This window comes from Platichthys flesus, chromosome 20, assembly GCF_949316205.1.
Source record: "Platichthys flesus chromosome 20, fPlaFle2.1, whole genome shotgun sequence".
Taxonomy (NCBI): Eukaryota; Metazoa; Chordata; class Actinopteri; order Pleuronectiformes; family Pleuronectidae; genus Platichthys; species Platichthys flesus.
Genome location: NC_084964.1, coordinates 6,786,583 through 6,811,228, shown reverse-complemented (window position 1 = coordinate 6,811,228; position 24,646 = coordinate 6,786,583). Strand labels below are relative to the sequence as shown.

At 40.3% G+C, this 24,646-nt stretch overlaps 1 protein-coding gene across 2 annotated transcripts in view; it reads left to right on the top strand.

Moving 5' to 3' along the window:
- The window catches only part of LOC133976239 (zinc transporter ZIP11-like), a 114,541-nt gene that overhangs the window by 14,872 nt on the left and 75,023 nt on the right, over nt 1-24,646 (top strand). For both annotated transcript variants that reach the window (XM_062414390.1, XM_062414389.1), the window contains exon 4: nt 4,891-5,049. In XM_062414390.1, the coding sequence (XP_062270374.1) occupies nt 4,891-5,049 (159 nt within the window). The remainder of the gene's footprint in view (nt 1-4,890; nt 5,050-24,646) is intronic.

Sequence of the window (24,646 nt, the reverse complement as noted above, 5' to 3'; positions counted from 1 at the left end):
ATGCATCAGCATATTTTTTCCTAATTATGTACAATTACCTTGATTCTTTGGAATGGGCTGTTGTGGTGATGCTGGTTAGAGCTTTCTTTTCTGAAACCGTAAAAGTGAGTAATTGAGCCCTGACAAGTAAAGACCGGCTGCAGGACTCAGAACACAGAACCCTGAAACTGCACCACCACTGCTGCACAATGAGCTGTTTGACTCAGTACACAGAACACAGGACACTGGAGTATCAGTTGTTTGCCTGTTTATTCAAATTTGATCAATATTGAATGTATCACGGGTCCAGACCAACACAAATTTCAACACTGCACTTCCCTGGGCCCTTAACAACACACATGCCAAGTGTGAAACTGATTAGATGAGCAGTTCTTGAGATTTTGCTTCATAGACAGACAGACAGACAGAATTATTTAATATATCCTTGGAGATTGAAAATGCTATTGGCGGTTCTTGCAAAATGCAAAGTGACGCGACGTTTTCCCTTGACTCTCAATCGAAACATGTCCTTTTTTTTTATCTGTATCTCAGAAGCCACTCGCCTTCTCCTCAGGGCTTTAGCATTGTTGAACAATAATGTCCCTTAGATTATGTAATGCATTAATTTCTTCATTTATTTTACTCTGGAGACAAAGCTTTGATAACTGCGTGATTTGATTGGTTTTGAAGGGACAACCTTTTATAGACATTTTTTAAATGTATTAAAGACTCATTGTTTCTGCGTGTGTCCAGAGCAGTTTGCATTGTTTCTGCATAGAAAAGGGAAAATCCTAATGGATAAGAGTAGCATTATATTAGGTAATAAATTAGATCAGTTTTTGTCCGGTTTAATGGGAACATATTTAGTGATTTTGGCCTCATTGCAATTTTTCTAGACTGGGTTTTAATTGTCTATAAATTATACATATGTCTGTTGTCTTGTCTCGCAATTTCTATTTTAGGATGTAATTAATCTTCTAGCAAGTCTATAAAATCCAATGTATTACGTGACAAAACTCTCCAGACTTGATCCACTCCAATCTCATGGAACAGTCTTCAGCTGAAAAGCAGACCTGCACAATCTTGTTTCAGGTTATTTTACATCTATAGTTCATGCATGTCTCTGCGTTGATTTTCCATCTCCACCTTCAAAGAGCCACTTGTTAATCTCTCAACTGTACAAATATGAGCATCAACACTAATCCCTCGGAATATTGCACCTATTTTCTCCCCACTTTACCTAGAAAAAACAAGTGGTAATGAAAACCATTAAAAGAAGTCCGTGTTGGTTTCTGGTTTTGACGTTGATCGCTCATATGATTCCTTCTAACTCAGCACGGTAATCCCTGATTGCAGGATTAATTAAACTGCAACGAGCCTTCAGATGATTGTTCTCACGCGGTGTCAGACCAGTGCATCCCACAGTGTCGAGAAAAGTGTTCCTAATGATGAGAGCATTTTTATGAGACTTCCGAGGGAAGTTTGATTAAGCAACTCATACTGTCAGTTTTCCTGTTCTTTATTAGGTTAATTAAAGCAGGACGATAATTAATGCTGTCTTTTGCAAGGCAGGTTTGAACACACACTGGAAAAAGTTTCACTGATAGAATTAACCGCAGAAATTCTGAATGTGTCTTAAAGAATTCAGCTTGTCCCAGTGTAGTAGTACTATCCACATTCTATATAAAATCCTGGAAAACTCCAAAAAACTAAACAAACACTTTTCAAAGGGCATTTTCCAGTTCATCACAGAACAAGAATCCCCTCATCCTCTTCACATGACCTCACGCCATCTTAACAGGATGTACACACAAGAGACCTTATAACCTCCGGTACCAAACAGATAGTATGTGCTCCTATAGCCATTCTTTATTCTTTAATTTTCTCATTCTGTTTGTGTATTACTTTCTATTAATCAAATAGCCAAGTAATAACTTAAAGATGGTGATGAAGTTGCCAATGCCTTCACTTTCCATCATCCATGGTGAGTTTAACTTCTCCATCACTGGCAGCAGGTGTGTTAAGTGTTATATTAATCCAATTAATTTGGTTCTTTGTTTGGTAAAGTTACTTTTTATTCGTTTTTTTTTTTTTACAATTTGAAGGCCACAGGAATACTAGCACCTCTTTTAAATGATTGTCCTGCTAACATTTTCTTATTAACACAAAACCACTAACAATGTCCAGGTAAGGCTGATAAGAATGTCATTAATTGTGAGAGTCTTGGACAAATTAAAAGTTTCAAATTCAACCTGAAGGTCACACAACATGGAAATGAATGTCTACACCAAGTGAAAGATTTCCACACATTGTTCACAGTTTGTATAAGACGCAGGTTAGCAACATGCTCAGAATGTCAAAATAATGTAAATTTAGTAATGTGGCTTGTGTGATAAAATACATTTAGTTTAAATTGCAGTTTTTGGTCAGTCCTTTCCCCAAATTATTACGCTTACCCGATGCATGCATATGCAGATAGATTCGAGCTTGGTTTCCTTGTTCATATAATAATAAGAATAAAGCAGAATGCTCCATGACTGAATCTAACATGAGTCCAAAAACACTAATATAATTTGACCCTGATTGAAATAACAGGGCAGTAATTATGTGCTGGCATCAGTGGTAGATAAGTGATTCAATAGCCTGGAGACTCTGAATGCATGCTTAGTGAGTGAGACGGGAGATTGCTAAATTGACCTGGGGGTTGACTGCAGGAAATGCAAATGAGAACGAGAAGACATGAAGGATGAAAGATCAGAAGCACATTGTTGAAATAGTGTCAGAGAAAAAATATATTGGTTATAAAGCCACTGAACAAGAAGGTGGATGATGCAAAAGTAGATGATATTTTCCTTATCTTTCTATTCCTTATGTTCTAAGATCAACATTTTTTTTTTCCATTTTTAGTTTTTCTCAGAGACTGTGTGCAGAATTCAGTAGGTCTGAAAACCTGCTCTACATTTCTGGATGTCTGTGGCTGCACAAACAAATGGAGAATGCGTATCACAAATATATCTGATGTTGGGGTAGCACCAGTGTCACTATTCTCTTATATGGTCTTATAAAAAAATTAGCTTGGACATTTTGTATGAAGCTACATTGAGCAACTTTGGAGATTGTTTTCATGTCACAAAAAAAATGAAAAACATTCAAATTTGAACAATATCAGTCATCAAAACACAAATAATACATGTTCCAGTAGTTGATGATGATAAAAGACCAAAAACATGAAATCCCACACAAGCAAAGGCAAAGTTCATGTATATTCTCTGCACTTTTGATGCTTGGCCGCTGTAACAGCACCATGTCCAAATGTTAATCATGAGCACTCTTAATTGGTGGTAAGTGACATGTAGACAGCCCCCAACTGACTCAGTTGGCAGAGTGGGGCACAATGTCCACCTGATTGCAGAACTGCACCCTTGATTGGTAGAGAGCTGGCGTGGAAGTTAAAAATAATCTCCCTCACGAGTGTCCTGTTTTCTGTAATTGTGGGTTGTGTGAAGCCAACTTTATAGAGTTAAATACACTTAATTGACAGGGAATCATGGTTGGAACCACTTGCTTTGATTGACCAACAGTTCCCAAGTGAATACAAGAGCATGGAGCTTCATAGTTATTCCTCAGGCTGCTCCTTTTATTATAAGTAGCATAATCAGCCTGTATAGCCAGTGATTCAGTTTGGTGCAGCTTTGAAGAATTGGCCAAGATTAAACTCCAAGGCCACAGTAATCGATTTCCCTCATCATTTTCTTTTTCAGAGCGTTTCCATAAAAAAAAAGAAAAAAGAATCAGCTGACACACGGATTGCATGGATTTACACTTAGTTCAAGTCCTTCTCCTTTCCAACCTTCCTCACCTAAGAAAGCAGCAGTCAGCCCTGTTGATGCTCAGGGCCTCTCCATGTATGCTTGGGGTTGTGTGTTTAGTACACAGGGTTATAGTAACCAACTAATAATTAAATAATAATAATAATAATGAGCTGATATATCTGCAGATTAAATGAACGCTATCTTCATTCCGAAAATTAGACAGCTCTAGTCAGAATCATGTTTTACCCGAAACGGTCAACATTTAGCAGAAGGTATAGTGGCTTATCAGTCAGAGCTAATATACCGCTCTTTGTAGTCTCTTAATAATCTAAATATTTTTATGACACTAATCATATTTTTGACTGCTATCACAATCTTGATCCCAACTAAAAATAATCTTTTCGGGGGCATCATTTTGTAAATGGAAGAAATAATCATTTGCCGTCCGGAGCCATGACGGCTAGTTGCAGCTGCCAGGCTCTAACAAGGCTAAGAGGCAATGACAGGAGTCAAACGGCAGTGTTTACCATAATGCATGTTCCCGCTCAAAGAGTTTTACTTACAGCCATGCCAAATGAACTGCAATCAACTCTGGCGATGTTATACTCCATCTGTGTGACTGACAAAAGCTGAGAGGGTTTGATGTCAGCGGTACATCACGTTTGAGTGCTGCAGCCGACCGCAGCCTAAAACGACTGCATGATTGCTTTTGATTGGCAGGGCTGAACACAGACTCTTGTTTCCAGCGCTGATAACGTGTTGGAAATTAATGTGAGAGGATCTGCCACAACACAAAGAGAATAACAATTGGCATGTTTTCAGTGATAAACAACTGGAACTGTAGATATTGTGTGTGCTTATCTGTACCTCGAATAGACCCTGATAGGGGTAATGGATTCTGTTCCACAAAACAGAACAATATAATGTTTATCCACTGATGGTGTCATATTTTTGCACAACATCCACAGGGGCAGGAGGATAGGAGTAGGTTCAGGGTCAACTACAATTGAAAAAATTCACTGTTCTTTTTATTCGAACTGCACAACATTTCTGTATGTTTTCTCAAAACTCTCTCTCTCTCTACTTTTGCTTCCTTCAGGTAATGTTGGCCGCTTCCTATTGGTCGTTGCTTGCGCCAGCGATCAGCATGGCTGAGGATTCTGGGAAGTACGGCTCTTTTGCTTTCGTACCTGTGGCTGTTGGATTCACACTTGGGGCGGCCTTTGTGTTTTTTGCTGACCTGGCCATGCCCCTGCTGGTAAGTACCTCACACATACAGTAAAAATATATATTGAACGCTGGACAGTATCAACTATATGATCACGGTACAGTGTTAGCTTCTCCCCTGTCTGCAGTTAGTGTGTGTGTGTGTCTACTCGTCTCTGTCACTCATAATTCAAAATGACGATCACATTTATTTAGATCTTAACGATGATTGATGATGTCGGATCTCCAATCTGGATCATTCCAGTCACTTTAACCCTGATGCCCTCGTGTTGGCTTGTCTTGTCTTGTGTGGCAGGTTAACAGCCTATCCGCAAAATGTTTGACTTTTTCATTATGTTTCGAAACGTGTCTTATAAGCTCTCGAGCGAATCAGACAAACAGAGACGGCCAGAGGCATAAACAAGCCAAGCGGTATCAGGCAAGCAACACAGCTACAACTAATAAAAATGACAATGGGTATGTTAGATTAACAGTGTGTGACAAACATGGGCAATGGTCAATAGAATAGATGGCTCCGAGGCAGTGGGGGCCCCCAAATCAAATTCTGTGCCAGTGCGCCTGTGTGTTGGACACCATTGCTCACAGTGGGGAATGCAAAAATAAATAAATATATAAAAGAACTACTGAATACTGAACTTTGGATAACGCATGCATCCGCAGCTTATTGCACACGACCCCAAACTCCTCTTGGTTTAAAGTAATAACTCTTTCTTTGCAAGGATATGTGAGGGGCGTTTGTGAAAACAATTTAGATTTAGAAGTTTAGATTTAAGATGTTTTGTATCTACACACAGACCTGGGAATAGAGGTTAGTGATGTTATGTGTGAGCAGCATTTCAGTGAAAATATATCTTCAGTGGTAATGTGATGTGTTGCTGTTATTGCTTACTATTACAATCTTTAGACCTGGTCTTGACTTGTTCCTATCTGGAATGAATATTCACCTCAGGTGATTAGATCCCAAGCAGACAGCTTGAAGTAATTCTAATTCTTTGAATCTTTGAATCTTCTTTTTAGTCTTTTAATTCACCCAAGATGCCTACAGACGCATTTGAGAGCCAGTCACCATGCCCACATTCATTGGTAGTCTTGTAAGCATGTGGCCATAGTCTTTTGGCTTTGTGAATGCACATTGCCGACATCCTCTGGCTCGCTGCAGTTTCATAATGAATGTATCGTAATTTTTCACAGTAATGTCTTTCCCATATGATGACTTAATTTTGGCTGCCACTACAATGGTGCGACTGTGGCTCAGGAGATGGAGCCAGTCAACAACTATCAAAATGTCATTGGTTCAATCCCCATCTCCTCGAATGCGCATGCCAAAGGCTTCTTGGGCAAGATACTGAAAAGCCCCTTAAGCTGTGAGGTGGTGTTCGAAAGAAAAAGCACTGCATGCGGTAGCTCTGAATGAATGTGTCGGAATGAGTGAATGTGGGTAAAGCCCCCTTCGAACCACAATAATACTGGAATTGCTCTTTGTAAATACAATCCATTTACCATTTACAATATCAACATTAACTGCCGCATTACATAACATTACATTTAGCTGATGCTTTATCAAAAGCAACTTACAATAACTGCATCAACCATGAGTACAAACCCAGAACAACAAGAATCAAGCAAGTACAATTTTCTCCAAGAAAGCCAAACTACAAAGTGCTGTAGGTAGCTGCCATATAAGTGCTAATAAAGTGCTACTTTCCTTTTTATCTAAGGTGTAGTTGGATAAGATGTGTCTTTAGTCTGCTGCTGTGGGGAGCTCGTTCCACCATTTAGGAGCCAGGACAGCATCTTGTTGAGTGGTTAGCTTGCAGTGAGGAAGCAACTAGCCGATTGGCAGATGCGGAGTGGACGGCCTAGGGTGTAATGTTTGACCATGTATCTGGATGTAGACTGGACCCGATTCGATCATAGCACGATACGCTAGTGTTTTGAATTGGATGCGGGCAGCCTCTGGAAACCAGTGAAAGGAGCGAATGAGTGGAGTACTGGCGAGAATTTAGGTAGGCTGAAGACCAGTCGAGCGGCAGCATTCTGGATGAGCTGCAGAGGTCGGATGGCACTAGCAATTAGACCTGACAGGAAGGAGTTGCAATATCCACATATTGATTTTCTAGTTATTTACAATTCAAATGAACCAAATGTTCTATCATTGAAGAGCTGTGCGCCTCAAGTGGTCACTTTAAACGCATGTGCAGAAGCAATCAAATACCAGGTGTGAACTGTCCACTTACTGGATCACGCATGTTGATACGAGGTAGGCACTAAGTCTTGGACTCTACCACGTATGGACTTCCTACCTCGATTTGAATGATCTACAATCAGTGCCATTTACGATTCCTTTCACTTTGAGGAATTAATCAAGGTCACTATTGTTTATTTGACCAAAAATAGATTTAGAGCCCTGCAATTAAATGTAGTGCATTTTGGTTCATGGCAAGTGGATGTGGAACTTATCCAAGGTTTGATTGATATTTAGAGCACAAACCTTGAATTACAAAAAAGCAGGGAGAGACAGGACGGAGACTGACAGAAATGTGACCCAGCCACCACAGTCGGAGCAGCAGGTAACAGCTGTTGCCTTAAGCTCCTGCAGTCACACCAGGACAGTGGCAATGACAGGAATTACATATGTAGTAGCGGCTGACACATCACCGTCATGCACACTCGTATAAGATGGCACACACTCGAATAAACACAACACACGCACATATCCCTTTGTCTACCACGACTTTTAAAGCTTAATAAAAGAGAATTGCTTGTTGCTGATAACGTCTGGTTGATCAGGGTGTAATACACTTTCTTCTCCAATTCACATCATGAGGTTTGAATATTTTAGAGATGCATTGTGTTGTGAGCTGATTTTTCCATTCCCTATGTGTGTGCATATGTACATTTTTCCCTGTCGCACTGTAGTTGCAAACACATATGGAAAGAAAAGAAAACAAAGAGCATCAAGGTGAAATCAATATCAATATCCCTATGCACAAAGACCAGAGAGGTCCAAAAAGACAAACAAGCACTAGACAGTTATGCTCCACATAGTCCTGAATACACATTAAAACAGTTTTTCAAGTCAGTTAATTCACAATCATTTGAAATTATTTGAGCAATTATACCTTGCTCAGTGGATGAACTCTTTATCAAACACCAAAAAAAAGTCACATGTAAATGCCCATCGTTCTGGTTAAACAAAATGAAGGTTTGTGTTGGTTTGGCTTTCAACACATGCGGACCTGTTCCCACATTAAATTGTATTTCAGTAGGTAGATATGTTGTAGCTGGAGCAATCAGATGCTCACTAACCGCTGCACTGAGGATCTGCTTGGTTGTACTAGATGCTGTGAGGACCTAGCACAGTCATTTCTCATCTCTTCTCTCAACTCAGCAGGGGCTAATTGGGAAGATGACCCTCCTGGCCCTAGATCCACCCATGCAGCAGTTCAGTCTCTTCACTGTCTGTGTTAGTCTGAGGCAGAGGGGATGTCCCTGACCTTACTCAGAAAAAGGTCTATCAGTAATGAAGGCATTGTTGAAGTCTTTTACCCATTTGTGAAGAACAGCCGTTCCAATTTTTTAATGTTCTAGAGTAATGGCCTTGTGTAGATCAGTTCAAAAGATTAAGAAATTAAGGTGGTGAAACAGTAAATATCTGCGGCATATTTTATTCGCAGAAACACAGTTTATTCCTTAACATCAGAATTATCACATGGCCACAATAACTTTTGAATCAATTATGTTCTGTCACATCATCATCCACATCTACAGCGCCATGCATCTTAGAATTGAGAAATGTTGACACCTCCACTGTTTATACACTGACAATTAGATGCTCCGTTTTGATTTTGTGATTATAATATTCTATTAATGTGGAGAATGTTCTTTGACCATAAGTATACCTTTCATAAATATACACTGCTCAGAGGGGATGGTGAGAATGACAGAGGCAGTGAGCCTTTTCATGTTGTCATTCTACTTGCTCTCACTTTTCCCTCTGAGATTTGTTCATATAACTGTTCTGAGTGGGGATCACGACACAGACAATTGTCAAACTTGATTTTTAATTGCCCACTCAGGCCAGTAAAACGTCACCTGTTCTCAGGGAGATGGGTATGAATGGCATAATTTAAAGCTGCCTCTTCCACTCCATCTGTGGCCTAGTTTCATTAACAATGTCACTCCAGAGCAAAGTGCAGAAAGCTCAAAAAATTGTCTTCAAAAATACATAAGCTATTAATACTGAAAAAGGTTATACAGGTGGCAGCATAAAGCTGAACTTTGGCAGTTACTAATCTTGGATTGATGTGAAGTCATAAATTCTAAAAAAAACATTGTGTAAATTTAGCAGTCTTGAGATAGATGGTATGAAGTCAAAACTAGACAGTTTTTGAGATGGAGGAATATTTCAAAGAGAGTGAAGGTTCCCTGTCAGGTACCACAGAGGATCAACCTGGACTTTGAATTGCATAAAGAGCCTGAAGCAAATGTCTTAGTGAGAGAACTCGCAGACTGACACTGAACTATTTAAGTGGATATGCTAAAATATGCTTATTTAGTCCGACATAGTGAGTGGATGAGAATTCATTAATTTATTTTAGGTTTGTATTCTAACACTTTTAACGTATTCAAAAGGATTTGTAATCTACAATGACATGGGGAGTTTTTGGGGGTACTCGACTGCTCCTTAACACGTTATATCAAAAGAACATCTCAAGTGAATCCTTTAATTGCAGCTGCCTTTGTGTTATTTGGTCTTTTGTGACATAGTTATAGTTTCTGACTCTTATTGTTTTCATGTCCCCAATTACCCTGTTTTTATTCAAGTTGTTTCATCCTTCATACCTTTTGCCTTTTCAATTACTTTCCCCAAAAACTCCTTCAGCACATCACGATTTTCCTGTGACCCCCTTCATCTTCTGATTCTAATTCTCTCCGTCTTCCACCTTCTTTGTGTACCCTTTCCTTTCTGGGTACCATGGTGACAACAGTGGAAATGTTGGGCTATGATAACAGCTAACATGAAATCAACTGGGAACAATCACACGCACACACACAGCAGGGGGCCATCAGTGTTTGGACAGCTGCTGGTGCCACTTTTACTGGTACCTCAACAAACACTGCAGCTGAATGAGGAGAGCGATGGAGGAAGGGCAAGATGGACAGAGAGGAAGACCTGGGGTTGACAGGGAGAGAAGGATGGTGGTGATAAGGTAACGAGGGAGAAAGGGAGAAAGAAAGAGGGAGAATAGCAGGGTAGAGCTAAGAGAGCCGTAAAAGTGATGAAAGCCGGGGGAACCAAGACACTGTATAATGGTTCCAATTAGACATTTTATCAGCTTTCCTATATCCCTCTTTCTTCCCACACAGCTGTCTTCTACCCCTCACGCTTATGGGACCTAAATTGAATTAACATCTTCAGATGTGTTAATATCAGTGCATTGTGCGACAAAACCTAAATATTTGCTGCAATATTTAAAGCCTGAAATCTCCACACCCAGCAAAGTAATTGATGAACAATTGCTCCATGTATTGGATTAAATAAGGTAGGGTCACAGCAGATATGATTTTCTAGTTTTTTTTAGCATTTCTCTGGTATAAATATTGCATTTAGTTTCAGAAATTATAGTAATGTAACATGACAATCAATGAGACCAGGTTAAAAGTTCCACTTTCTGCCTTTCCAGTATGCTGAAAGCTTAGTTCTCTTTCTAGTCACATCTACATAAACACTGTTCCATTCATATACGAAAATGAGGGTCTGAGTCAGTCTGGCATTCCACTAAGGCGAACTTGTTCCCATAATCCATTCCATTTTTGTAGGTGGATTTGTTTTACATTGTAAAAAATTTCGGGCTTCATGTGGACGTCCGCATAGGGGTCATGCTTCGGATATTCGACGTTGGTGAATAAGCAGACTGGAAACTATGAATTTTCTTTTTTTCTTGAAAATGAGGGCAGTGAAGGTGTGTTTTGATGATCCAATTTTATCCTCAAACAGTAACAAAATGTATCTCAACAGCAGAACAACTCACTCTGTGTTCTCCCACAAATAGACTTGTTTTTCTGGCATTTTTTGTGTGTATTTTTGTTGTAAAGAGCCAAATAGAACTGCATGCAATAGAAGTGTCTTTGATTTTACTTTCTTGCAAACAATCCTAGTTTTAGAGTGCTGCACCTTGGTGGAATAGATGGAGTGAAAGTGAGTGTGGAGAGAGCAAAGAAACAGAGGTGGGAGAAAAATAAAAAAACGTAAATTTCCATTTTTCTAATTCTCACTCCTCATGTGAACTTGACTTTATGTTTGCAGACATTTGCAGAGACTCTGATTTATCTGCACAAACTTGAATGAAACCGGGTGCTACTTTCTCGCCTTATTATCTTCTTTGTTCCACTATGCATCCATCACTCTAACAACAAATAGTGATCGGGGTAAAAGAAAATGTGTTGGCAGCCTGCAATGGGAGCATTGCATCATGGTATACAGTATATTACCCGATTGGGGATTTTCCTGTCCACAGTTTGCGGGGGGGCAGTTAGCCAAGTGGAAAGCGGTAACAATAACCAGAGCACGGCAAACACATGACATCTTCACTGTTTGCTGTGTCGGGGGTGCTGCTGTCTTACAGGAGTGATCGACGGAATGTTTTGTCATGGTTACCTTGGATGATCGGCTCAGCAACTGGGACATTCACACTGTAAAGTAGTAAGCTTGTTTTCAGCACTCATTTGACTCTGAAGCCTTTTTCTCCATCCGTTGCTTCTGACTGATGAGATGAAGAATAAATTATCCTCTGAACACATGAATTATACAAATTGTTTTTGAGCCCCTTAGTTTTTTTTACAATCCGACAAAGCACATGAAAACATTGAAGTCAGAGCAAGGACTTTATAACTGGGACCTTCAAAAGTGCACATCTTGTCTGCTCACCTTGCTCTGTCACAAACACTAATTGGGGAACAGCGTTGAAAAGACTATTCTTGTTCTGCCAGAGCAATGCACCCCATTACACCTCCACACATAATAGATTCGCTGACTTTTATTACAATATTTTGCATCCATAACAAGATAAAATGGAAATCATCCTTCTGTTTGTTCATTATTCACTATTATGTAACTGCATAATGAAGGAAATATGGTTCCTGATTGAATATTCCTGGCCTGTTGCTCTTTTTTAACCCCGCTGGATGTGATTGAACACTCATGTTCTCCCGGCCTTTGATTGGCAGTGATTGGCTGAGACAAACGATTGACAGTTTCTGCTCTGCGTTATTGCTTACATTTTTTGTCTCCTTTCTCTGAGGGAATGTCATTTTGTGTTGGGTATTCAAAAACCTTGCTGAACTTGATTAAACAATACACGAAACTATAAACAGTTCACGTTTCCTCATTGTTGGTTTGGAACAGTACAGTCCTAAACGAAGTGATTCAGATAATCAATAGTTTAAGATATGTTTAACATTTCGTTAAAATGTCTCAAAACCAATACACCTATGTTTAATATTTTGTTATTTGCCTACTCGTGTACTTACAACATCCAAAATGTTTCTAACAAAGTTCAAACGAGTCGCATCACCCGATATGAATGCAACTCACAGGTTCACTGAGCAAATATCTCAGTGTTGTCTTCAAGTGCTACACAGGGTGGTGTTGTTTTGAGTTCTAAAATGTGAACTTGCAGTGCTGGACTTGTGATGACTGTCAGCCAAGCCTACTGCCCACCACAAGCTCCCATATACCAGCCAACTCAAGTCAGAAGTCATAAATTCGATGACCACACCGCTATAACCGTTCAGGCTATAGACTGAGTTAAGCCAGCCCACCAAATTAACATACAAATAAATAAAAAAAGAAAATGTAGAAATGAGTAAATAAATTTTGAAATAAGTAAATAAAGCCTGACAACCCTGTGACCTGAAGGGAGTAATCCACTATCACTTTCTGGACTTTTAGCATACTTCTTCCCTCCCTCCTTTGGTGCACACTATCAAATGGCTGACACAGTCTTTACACATTGATAGACTTTACTGGTAAGAGACGCTGCAGGTAGCTAAATGGCTGGTGTGTGTGACTTACTGTTCAATCGAATCGTGCGTGGTGAGCTCTGTTCCCCATACGGCCTTGTAGTATTTTATTTTGAGTGTATGCATATTAAGCGTGGGTGGCCCCAGTGGGAATGAGACTTGTAATCCCTGCTTTACATGCTGACTGGCACAAAACCTATCCTGGCACCTGTGGGGGGATTCTGAGAGTCAAATATATACTGCAGCAGACACTAAAGTTATAAAAGGCAGGGTTTATATAACTGGAAAAAAATAGAGGAACTGGACATAGTTGGTTTGGCCCAGTTTTGGGCTAGTTTTGGGCCAAGCCAACTTTCAACATCACATCAAGTTGATTCAGTTTGATACGAGAGCAAACAGCCTTGACTGAATAATTTATTACACTAGTGTCTTGCTTGTTTACCCTCTTGTTTTCATTTGACACATATGACAATATAATCAAATCCTCCCCAAAAAAAATAGCAGCCTCTACCACATAAACTCACACTATCAGGATACCTTTCTATTTCCAGCTAATTCTTCCGTTTGCTCTCAAAATGGCCTCAGTTCTTCGTGGTTGTGGATTCCAAAAGATGTTATAAATGTTTCTGTTTTACCACATCCCAAAGATGTTCCATGGATAGGCCACTGATGTCATGGTCATGTTTATCACACGATTTTGAATTGACATGGTGCATTATCATGTTGGAATTAGCCATTAGAAGATAGCTAATGGCCATAAAGGGATGCAGATGGTCAGCTCACAAAGGTTGTGGAAATCACATCATGATTGATTGGTATTGAGGGGCCAAAAGTCTGCCAGCAAGCCATCCCAACACCATTGATCATTCCTAAATTCTGACCCCCTCCATCTGCATGCCCCAGCGGAAATGGAGATTTATCAGACCAGGCAATGTATTTCTGTTCATGGCTGAGACATTTTCATGCAGTATGTTGGTAAGTATATTTTTAGTTTAAATGGAGTCAAAGTACTAATTTAAACCCACAACATGATCCTTCCCTATATCTTACTAAGCGATTTGTGAGCCTTGACCCAACCAAACAGCCTTGTGTTTGTGCGTGGTCCTACAGAGGCTAAAGGCAAAAATATTACATAATCTGCATTTGAGACCTTAAAAAACGTAATCAGAAATGTGCTTAGGTTTGTCTTTTATTTATCTCAGCAAAATCTGCTTGGCTCTGGGAAGGCCTGGCTCTGAGATAATATGGCATATCAAGGTTTGTTCTCTACCAGGCAACTTCACTTTATCTTGACTTATTGGAAAATGTTAATAATTCTGCCACTCGGATCCCTTAATATATGTCGTATTTGATATAAGTCTTAAATTTCATTAGTCACGGTCTTTGTAACTTGTTGAAATCCGCAGAAACTCTGGTGTATATTTTTGTTTGAAGACTTGACGCTGTGCTGACGTAGTCTGTTTTCCTGGAACTTTTATCGTCTGTCTTATTTATGGAAGCTCACGCTCTATGTTTCTCAATAATGCTTATGCACACTCATGCACAGCTGCTCACACACGTACACCTTTGGGTGTTTGTACCCAAGAACCTCTTGGGTGCACCTGTCACAAACCTGGTACCTCTAATAACTCAAAGTCACTCAAAGCTTTCTCATATGTACAAACGTAGGCCACAGTATCAAAACAAATTCAAAGCCCTTTCTTTTACCCTCTGCTTATTTTTGGTTATTTATTTGATCTTCATTGTTTTCATAAGCGATTGATTTACTCTTATTCCTTTTGGTTGTTCATCTTTTTCCCGTGAGTATGCAGTTTCATTCAGAAAAGTTCTCTCAGGCGCTTGCTCTTTGACTCACTCTTCCACCTGTCGTTTTGAAGCGAAGCCAGCGTAATTACATCTCTGGATGTGCCATTACACTCTGCTGCCCCTTCATACATCATCGGTGTCGCGGCTTCCAGCGTGGTGCATCATGGAGTACAGCGACCGTTTAATGAGTACATGTTGTCTCTCTCTCTTTCTCTCTCTCCCTCCCTGTATGGGCTACCCTACTCGGTTTTATGGAGATTTATGTTGCCCTCTGAATAAGTAATGTCTTCCTTATCTGAGCCGTCTGGCTGGGATGTGGAGCTCCTCTTTCTGCACGCGAATGTTTAATGAATGGCGCTGGTGAAACACTGATACGCTATCTCAGTCAGTGTTTAGAGGAAAAAGGGAGACACGGGGATGCTGAGTGTTCCTCAAAGGCATTTTATAGCATCATAGAGAATCATTTTGGATCATCCACCATCAGGAACATTGATTGTGGCTGCACTTTTGTTATTATTTCACAGTAGAAAGAATGTGTTGTGGCGTGCCTCCAGTGTCCTGAGGACAGAATGTGTTTTTGCTCCTCAGGTCAAAATGTAGAAATCAATCAATTTTTTTCAGTTTAGAAAAAGCAACCCAAGGAGCCATAACTCAACATGACTCTTGCAATATGCTGTCCAGTGTTGTTTTCTCTGCTGCTGAACATAGTTTTTTGCTGGTAGCGGGTGAGTGGGCATGCGGTCTTGCCAAGAGCTTCAGCCATCATTACATGTATAACTCAGAAGGTTATAATACACCCTCTGAGCAGTGCTACTTGTTCCGGGCAGACTGAACATCACTGTGGATTTGTTGGAGAGTGATGAGACAGGCTGGCCAGGTCAGAGCAGAGCAGTGGTTGGGACTGTCCCTTGCATGGTAGTTGACCATTGGTGGAAATGGTTGAATTAAGAGATAAATCATGAAAGTTTGAATGACAGAACTACGTAAATGCAGTCAGTTGGGAGTTTGTTCTGGGGTCCTAGTAAACATATAAATAAACTAGTAGGGCAGTTGAAAAGAGCATACCCCAAGGCTAATGCCCTAGCTGGTTATGTATATTTATACATTTAGTGGAATCAGTTCCAAAACTATATTAGGTTTTTCTTCGGTAAAAATGGCATGCAATTTTGACTCAAAAGTAGGTCATTTATAGCCTGGATGCCAGACGAACTTAGCCCCGCCCACAACATTTTTGGTCGGGCAGTTCGGTCTGGAGTCGCTCCATTGGGAAAAAATTATGCCCCGACCGGGCCAATCAGATTGTCAGGGCGGGCTTTATACGATGATTGACAGATGATCAACGGTAACGTAATCAACCACGTCATCAAAGTGCCCTTGGGTTGAATTCGTTTTCAACAAACATGCCTGCCGCTGGAGAGCTGAGATGTGTAGATGCTGCCATTGAGTCTGTTTTAGAAGACATTGACAGCGCATTCATTTTGAAAGAGGAACAGAGAACGTGGAGGCGACGCCAAAGCACCGCGCTAATCCCTATCACCCCGGCGCTTGGCTGTTCACAACGGACACTGAAGCGACGCTGAACCGCCCGGCAGCGCTAATAATATCACCCGTTGATCCAGTAGATTGCTGCACGGCTTTGTGCCGGTCACACCGGAGGCTGAAGTACCGCGCTTCGCCAAGGCTGCCTCGCGGCGTTTCATCCTCCGGTGTGACCGGCACAAAGTTTTAACATGGGAGTGGATGGGAGCCAGCTGTTATTTAAGGCTTGGCGCTGCGCTGAAGCGTCCGGTGTGAACCCGGCGTTAGTAAATAACTCTCAATGCGTTGCTAAGCATACGTCACAAACTACGTTGCTCTGATTGGTTGTAGGTCTATCCAATTGAGCGAAGAGGAATTTTACTTCCTGGTCAGTTGAAACACACCCCATAATCAGAGCCCAATGGAGCGGTCTCAGACTCACATTCTGACTAGAATTGGGAGTCTGACAACGTCAGGCTAGGTCATTTATACTTTTTTTTTAAATTACACATGATGCTGAAAACACAGGGTAAATTACCTTGTTTCGAGTGGAATATGAAAAGCCGGGCCTGCAGACACTTCACTCACCCCTCCATCGGCATAGTGGTGAGGTGACAGTGAGTGCATTTACATTTCTTGGTGAAGTATCCCTTTATTATGTTTTTAGTATACATTTCTGGATAAGATCAAATGTAAACCGAAAAAGAGTCAACCCAATAAGCTCTGAAACTGACATCTTGACAAACTAGCAACACAAACCGGGACCACAGAAAATCCCTACAAAATTATGAATCTTTAGCTGCACAATAGTCCAAACAGGAGTGCTACCAGCTCTAAGAGATCATCTTTTATTTCTATTTTTGGTGAGGAACACTTTGTCAAGGCTCTGTACCAGGGTCCCTCCTCTGGCTGCCATCTGGCAAACACTGCCTTGGGTGAGCAGCATGAGAGGAGTCACTGTAGCATGTCCTGATGCCTCTGCTTCCATCGTCTTATGCTCAGGTCTTGATGAGAACGTTTGATAGATAAAGGAAAGCAGAGATGGGCTTGTGTGTCAACTTGTGATTTTTGGTGGGGCTCTTACCCCGCCACACACACTATGTGCGCCACCATGCAAATGTATGTCCAAAAACCCACACCTCCAATCTTACTTGAAGGAAAAGTGTAGCTACCACATTCGGAATAACTTTAAAAAATATATATTTTAAGTATATGTCTACTATCAAACAAACAGAAATAAATCTATAACACGGTTTTTACTTTAAGGGCAGGATTTAAGAATTAAATCTGTGTGGTAAAAGATCAAACATAGATATTTCTGGTTTAATGCCCTGCTGCTAGTGCCTGGGGTATTCGGATTTGGCAAAACTCAATGACTGACAAGACAGGGATTAAAATATCAACAAAGTAATGTGAAGTCATGCATTGACTAGCTGCCTAGTCATGGTGAGCTAATCCGTTCATTGTGTGTGTTCGCGTGACTCTTGACTTGTGTGCGTTATTTGCTGTTGCTGTGTCTTTATATCGACAGTGTTTTGCTACAGTTGCAACACACATGGTAAAGCCACAAATTTATTAAGTACGGCTATTTGAAAACGTCACACCACTGTGCACGTTGTTGACACCATCGAGGTCATGGAACCTACCAGAATACCCCTGCTGATCCAGCAGTAGAGATTTATTTAATGCATTCAGAGGTTAAATTGGGCCCTCTGGCGCTGAGCTTTGCCTCCTCAAGCCCTAAGTTCAACCCCGCCGGTGCTGATTTCCATCTTCTTTGATATAATTTTATCATATCACATGTTTCTTTCTTTTAGTAAATGGGTTCAATTGAATGATTTTCCAGACTGCAAAGATATTTTTATAATGACTTCTTAGACCAATCCCAAACAAGCTTTAAAGGTTACTGGAATCAATGATTAGACAAAAACAACAAAAACATGCTTTAAATGATGCTGCTTTGAGTCAAATTAGTCTGAGACTTCAACACTTTTCTTTGTAGCTCTAAGTTTTAAGGAGACGTGCACTTATACAGACAAGTGACCACAGAAGGCTTTGGACAGAAGGTGCATATCTAACACTAAGCATAAATTATTTTTTAGTCAGTCACCTGAACTGACCAGACTCGCAAACCCCAAACTGTCTCTGTTCCTTCTCTCTTAGTCTGTGCCACACAATGCATCCATTAGATCTTAAAGGTGAACTTCAACAATTTTGCAGCCTGTATTTCTGTACTGTCCTCATGCAACACAATTAATTAATGATAAAATGAGTTTGATAGATGTTTGTTGTATTCTGACAATACCTTTTGTCCACAGCTGCTTTATAGATTAAGACTTGCTTCTCCTTAAGTTAATTAAATCCAGATAAAGGCAGCGCATGTTAAATAATCTGCATATTTTGTGATGGACTTAAAATTACTACAATGTGAAAAAGGGTTTTTCATTTGCGGTTATGGGATGTACGTGTGAGCTGCTTTATGGCTGTTGGAGACAATTAAAATAGAAACACGCTTGTTCCATCAGACATATGGTCTTATGGACCATACACCCATTACTGGTGTAATTGTCAAAATTGGACACATTTTTAAAGAGCTCTTATTCATTATATCACTCCGATGACATTGATGGACATACAGTCACATGATCTAAATTCATGAAGCGTCGCCTGAGACATTTTTATTCAGTATATTCTCCGTCCTTGTCAAAACCCGGTTCCTATGTTGCCCTTAGTGCAACTAAAATTAAATCACTTAACCATCCAGATTCATTCTGCAAGTGACAGCTAAGGTAGCATGGAGCCTCTAGCAGAAATGTGGAAGGGGCAGACGTCTGGTATACCACTAGCCTGGATGCCAGGGGAACTTAGCTCCGCCCACAACATTTGAGGTCGGGAAGTCACATTCGGACTAGAATCCTGAGTATGCCAACGTCAGGCTAGTATACCACACTCGTTGATTATCTTTTAATTTTCAGGGTGCTGTCCCCTTGTTTGATCTGGACCTTCTTAATGTTTTAGTTCAGTCCAGTCTGAACTAAATAACAGGTGTGAAAGGTTGCTCAGGCCACGGTCCAGGCCAACGATCCAAAATTACTTAATTATAATTTGTCTTCTGACAAAATAATATTTCAAGGGTGAGATATTGAACTGGTTCATTCTTATTCTCTATTCAAACAGAAAGACTGTTTTTTTTTAGGGACACTTTGCGAATACAATAGCCAAACTGACAACATGTCGATGTCAGACACACGCCTGTCTACAAACCAATCAATGTGAAGTGTAGGTAGAAGCAGCCCACTTAGGTTATGATGACAGCACGTACGTATTTCATTCAAATTTCCATAGTCTGCTTCTGTGCTTGAAATTGGTCAACAAACAAGGTTCTAAGAGAAGTTGTCTTTGTAAGTTTGTTTCTAAAAACTTTCTGCAGAGAGGATCACACAGGCAAGGTGGAGGTTGAAAGTGAGATGAAAAGTGAAGTGTCTGGTCTCATATTTAAGTAACTCTGTGTGGGTTACCTCCTGACCCCAAAAAAACGCAGTGTGAATGTATTGTTCTCTGTCTGGAACATATCGTCTGTAGAGGTGTGTAGTGTTTCCCCTAGGTTTGCAGTTTTTTTTGGGGGGGAAGGGGCACGGACACAAAAACTTAAAGGAATCATGATGTTAATGTGTTTCTTTAAATGATTTTGAACTGTACATTGCATTTCTGAACTGTACATTGAACTAAACTAAAATTATTATAAGTGTGCAGCTCCGGGTGCCTTTTCTGGAGATTTGCTGGTTTTGAACAATGGTCCGATGAAAATAGATTTTACAGTGATAGATATAGTGTTGCTTGGTAATGTCATCCCTTTCCTAACAAGCTTCTTAACAACATTGATTTGGTTTATGTTGTTGCTATTATGAAGTGACACAGTGGGGTTAATAAGGGTTCATGCTGAGGCTGGAGGTGAGGCGTGGTTCGTTCACGGTTAAATACAACAAGCGGGGAAAACAGAATCGCGGGCTGACCGGCGTTGAGAAATGCGCGTCCCATGTGAACAGCAAGGTGCTTGCCCGCTTGAGAATTGCGCAGCACGGCGCTTCGGTGTCCGTTGTAATACTTACCAAGATAAGTCTTGTACAGCCAGAGGGAGTAGTTCTCTGACAGCCAAGCTTGGTCAAAACCTGTCAACCGGTGGTGACTGAACAGATGCTTGTCTGGGGTAGGGCATGCAACACTTAGGCTCTTCTCTGTACTTGGACCCGGAGCAGGAGAGCAACTCTGGCTGCTACTCGCAGGAGAGTGGGTGTTACCATCTTCACCAACATCATCACCATCATCCACCTGGGAGCGTTAAAAAATATGGATACTATTCACTGCTTCTCAGGTGGTTCATGCGACATCTTTTCAGATGGATGCTCTCTGTCCGCTGGTGGGAGGTTGCTCACCTGTGTGTGCGCTCATCTCGATGGAACTCTGCCGTGCGCGATACAGAGATCAGAGGAGAAATCTAAATGGGCGACCATGTAGAGACAGAAATGACATGCCTTTGTGTAAATAAGATAAATAGCCATTTAGTTTATTATGTGTTGGTGAGGTAATAGTATAATTTATCATTAGGTTGTTTTGTCAGTCAGCTGAGTTATTCGAACAAAGGAAAAACAGAGTAAAGCAAAGGCACCTATGGAATTCAGATGACCTAAGGATCAATTTGTGACATGAATAGAAAATGGGCTCACATGCTAAACAGTCGGCGCACCATAAAGTTAGTCTCAGTCATGTAACAAAGACATGACAAAAGGGTTGTGCACTTGTTTTTCTCCAAATGTGCATAATCACTCCCCAACACCAATAACCAGTGTGTAAACTCAGTGGAGTTCCAGTTTAATGTGTTGATAAACTGATTTGAGTAAAACAGTGAGAAACTAAAAATCAAAGCAAAAGCTATAAAATGTTGCTGTGATTGTTCCCTGATCAGAAGTTAGAGGTTAGTGGCAAATACTGCCTCTTCGTCGAGAGGCAGCACTGCTTTGTGCTTCCGAAACCAAATGCTACATGTTTTACCTTTTTCAGGGAGCACATTTTCCACAGGCTGCCCCCATTGTTTCGTGTGCATGCATCTGCTTTGTGTGCACGCAGGTGTGTTCAAGAACAGCACCATCTGTGACTGAGGTCCACATTTATGGACAAGAAAGCTCACCCCCTTTCACTCAGTTTGCTCTCAGCCTGCATGTAATTAGCATCTGATTTGCTATGGCAGCAGCTAATTATGCAATCAGCGCCTGGGACTTCCTGTTCCGCAAGCTGATTACTGAGCCTTTAAGATGCCATTAAGTCAGAGTTTTCTCTCCAGTCATACAGGCTTCGATTGAGTATTGATTTCTGCAAATGCTTCGGACCCTTAACATCTTGGATTCAACCGATCACAAAAGTAATGACTATAGCTCGTGGTAATTAGTCGTGTTGCAAAAATCTCCTTTTGTACCTGTCAAGGCAAAATCTGGTTGGCCAAATATTGTAATTAACTATGTCGTCATCCCCTTTTTTTGCAGTCACTGTCTTACTGAAAGCTCAAAATGTTAAAGCATACTGCTGCATATTTAGTTTTTCAGAGTTAAGCTTTTTTTTTCTTTACGGCTTTTCTTCATCTGTGTCATCAGTAATTTCTCACTCTTTTGTGATTATTTTGTAGTCAACACAATTGAGTTTATTAAGATAATGTGAATATTAAAAACCACACCCAGGCATAGGACCCCATTGCAGAGGACAATATCCTGTCTCAAGAGAGTGTTTCTGCTCCGTGTACGCAACTGCAGCTCAGCCAAACAAAATATCTATTTTTTTGTTTGTGAATTTTGAGAATAGAAAACCCCATAATTATGTCTGAAGTCTGATCAATATTTAGGGCCATTGACGGTAAAAACTAAAATTATGGAGCTGGGGAAGGGAACCAATAACAAAAAAAACTAAATATATTTAAGATAGAGAAAAAAGGAATCTAGAAAGAATAAATTGAGGATTTTCTGAGATTAAAGTTACTAATTAATGACTAAAAAGAAATTAAAATGATATGTAAAGCCCCAATCATAATCATGTACATCTATTGGCAATTCAAATAGGATTTGAAGTTTTCTCAGATTAAACTTTATTTCTTTGAGCTTTAGGATCACCTCTCCATAACCAGCTCCTCCCTACTCCACTGCAGCTGCACTCAACCTTCTAAAGTCTGCCTCCACTATGAAAAACATGGTCAAGCTATACTGCGCTGGCTGTAAAATGGTTACAAAGTGGAGGTTGGCTTTACAGCAGCTTATTCTCAGGCCTGCTGGTCCATAAAACAGTCCCTTCCACAGCCAAGCGTCCATTCATTAACCTGCATTAAGGTTCATCCTTTCAAATAAAGCTGAGTCATGGTCCTAACCAAGTTTTTGCTGAATCCAATTGCAAACGATACAAATTACGTTTTTTCTCACAAATATATGATTGTAGTCCCTAGAATATCAAAGCTTTAGTGTCTTGGAATATTTCCCAATCTTCTTAGCTATGTAACCTTATTTAATTGTTTCATCTATGTCATGTCTGACCAAAGTCCACACCTAGTTATTTTCTTAACCGTTATTTTTCTTGGTGAGAAAGCAACTCAGTGACATCATTTTTTGTGGGCTCACACTTTTGTCTGCTCTGCAAACTAGAGTAATCCTCTTCATCACACAGATCCTTTGCTTTATTATCTTGGAAATCTCAGCTTCCAAAATTGTGTGAACTTCATAATCTTCTCCATTTATTGGCGCGATCTTGAATGCATTATAACATAATGAAAGAAAACGGGCGATTTGGGCTTCCATGTGTGTGGGCCTATTGGGCAGAAGAGAAAAACCACATGTCCAGGTGCAAAAAAGTGTTTGAGACAAGGCGAACAGGGCTGATTGAAATATGTCCTGTCGCTGTTGGGGTGAGAGGGTGCGTCAGCGGAGGAGGATTCTAGTCAATGCATTAGTAATGGCCCTTTGCCTCACATCAAGACCACCTCTCAGTGTGCTCACGTCATTAGACAGACACTCTTTTCTCCTGCTGTGTGCATGTGTGTGTGCAATGGTGTGTGTGTGCAATGGTGTGTGACAGGGAGAGTGAGAGACACAAAGAGAGTTGATTTGTCTCTTTCCTCTTCTCATTTCTTTAATTTCCAATCCTGAGGGAACCCATTAAGGACAACTATCATAGGCTATCATATCAAAGTATGCCTATAAAGATTCATTATCACAGGCAAAAACACAATTAAATACTTCTCAAGTGGCCATAAAAACTTTCATTGTAATAAACTGTTGGGCCACTTTGCCGGAATTATTAAGAAACCTTGCCACCTGTAAATTTATTTAATTAGTTTCAGGAGGAGAAATTGAAATTATAGAAGCAGTATTGAATGATGATCTGCAGGTGTAAGGTAATACTAGAGAGATGCCCCACCTGTAGATTTATAATATTTGATCTATGAGATAAGATTTTCCCGGCTTGAATATTGAAGAACAATTTTCAGTGGTGTCAAACCAAGGCTGTGAAATTCATCCTGTGGTTGTGTTGTAACAATGATAACTAGGGTGTTTGATAGGAAAACCTGTAACAAGGAGCAATAGCTCTAAATGGTAAAAACCAAACAGGCAATGCTTCAAAACTGTGTTAAAACTGTAACTCAATCTACTTCTGTTAGAACTAATTGAAAATGGGATTTAAAGCAACTTGACTTGAGGATTAAGTTAGAGTAATGTTATATGCAGATGACTGAGTTCACTACATTTGTCGTTTATGCCGACTGTTTATTATATCACGGTTCTGTTCATATGTTTTCATTCTTTTGCCGTTGTTGGTGTTAGCCATAGACTATATTTTAAGGTGAACAACATGACTGCAACCAAAAAGTCAAGCCAAAGCCTCTTGATCGGCAACTGGAGGCCAGCTGCAATATAGGTCTCCTCCATGTTAGCAAGAACAAATTTACTTAAAGAGTTCTGTAATTTTTAGACGAGTGAAATTTTTCCTGATTTTCTGATTTTAATTAGTTATTTGATAATATAAAACAGGGGAAACTTGAGACTGACTCACCCTAGGTCAAGATCATGTATCGGCGGAACCTTGTTACTCCTGCTCCAGTCCCTGACATCAGTTCTTTACACCCTAAGTGCTGTCTCCAATGTTAAGTCTTGTTTTTATTATATTTTTGCAAATACTTTGCTACTCCTGAAGTTGGTGCTGCCTAATGTCTTGCAACGATGGCTAAATGTCTTGGCAAGCAACCATCA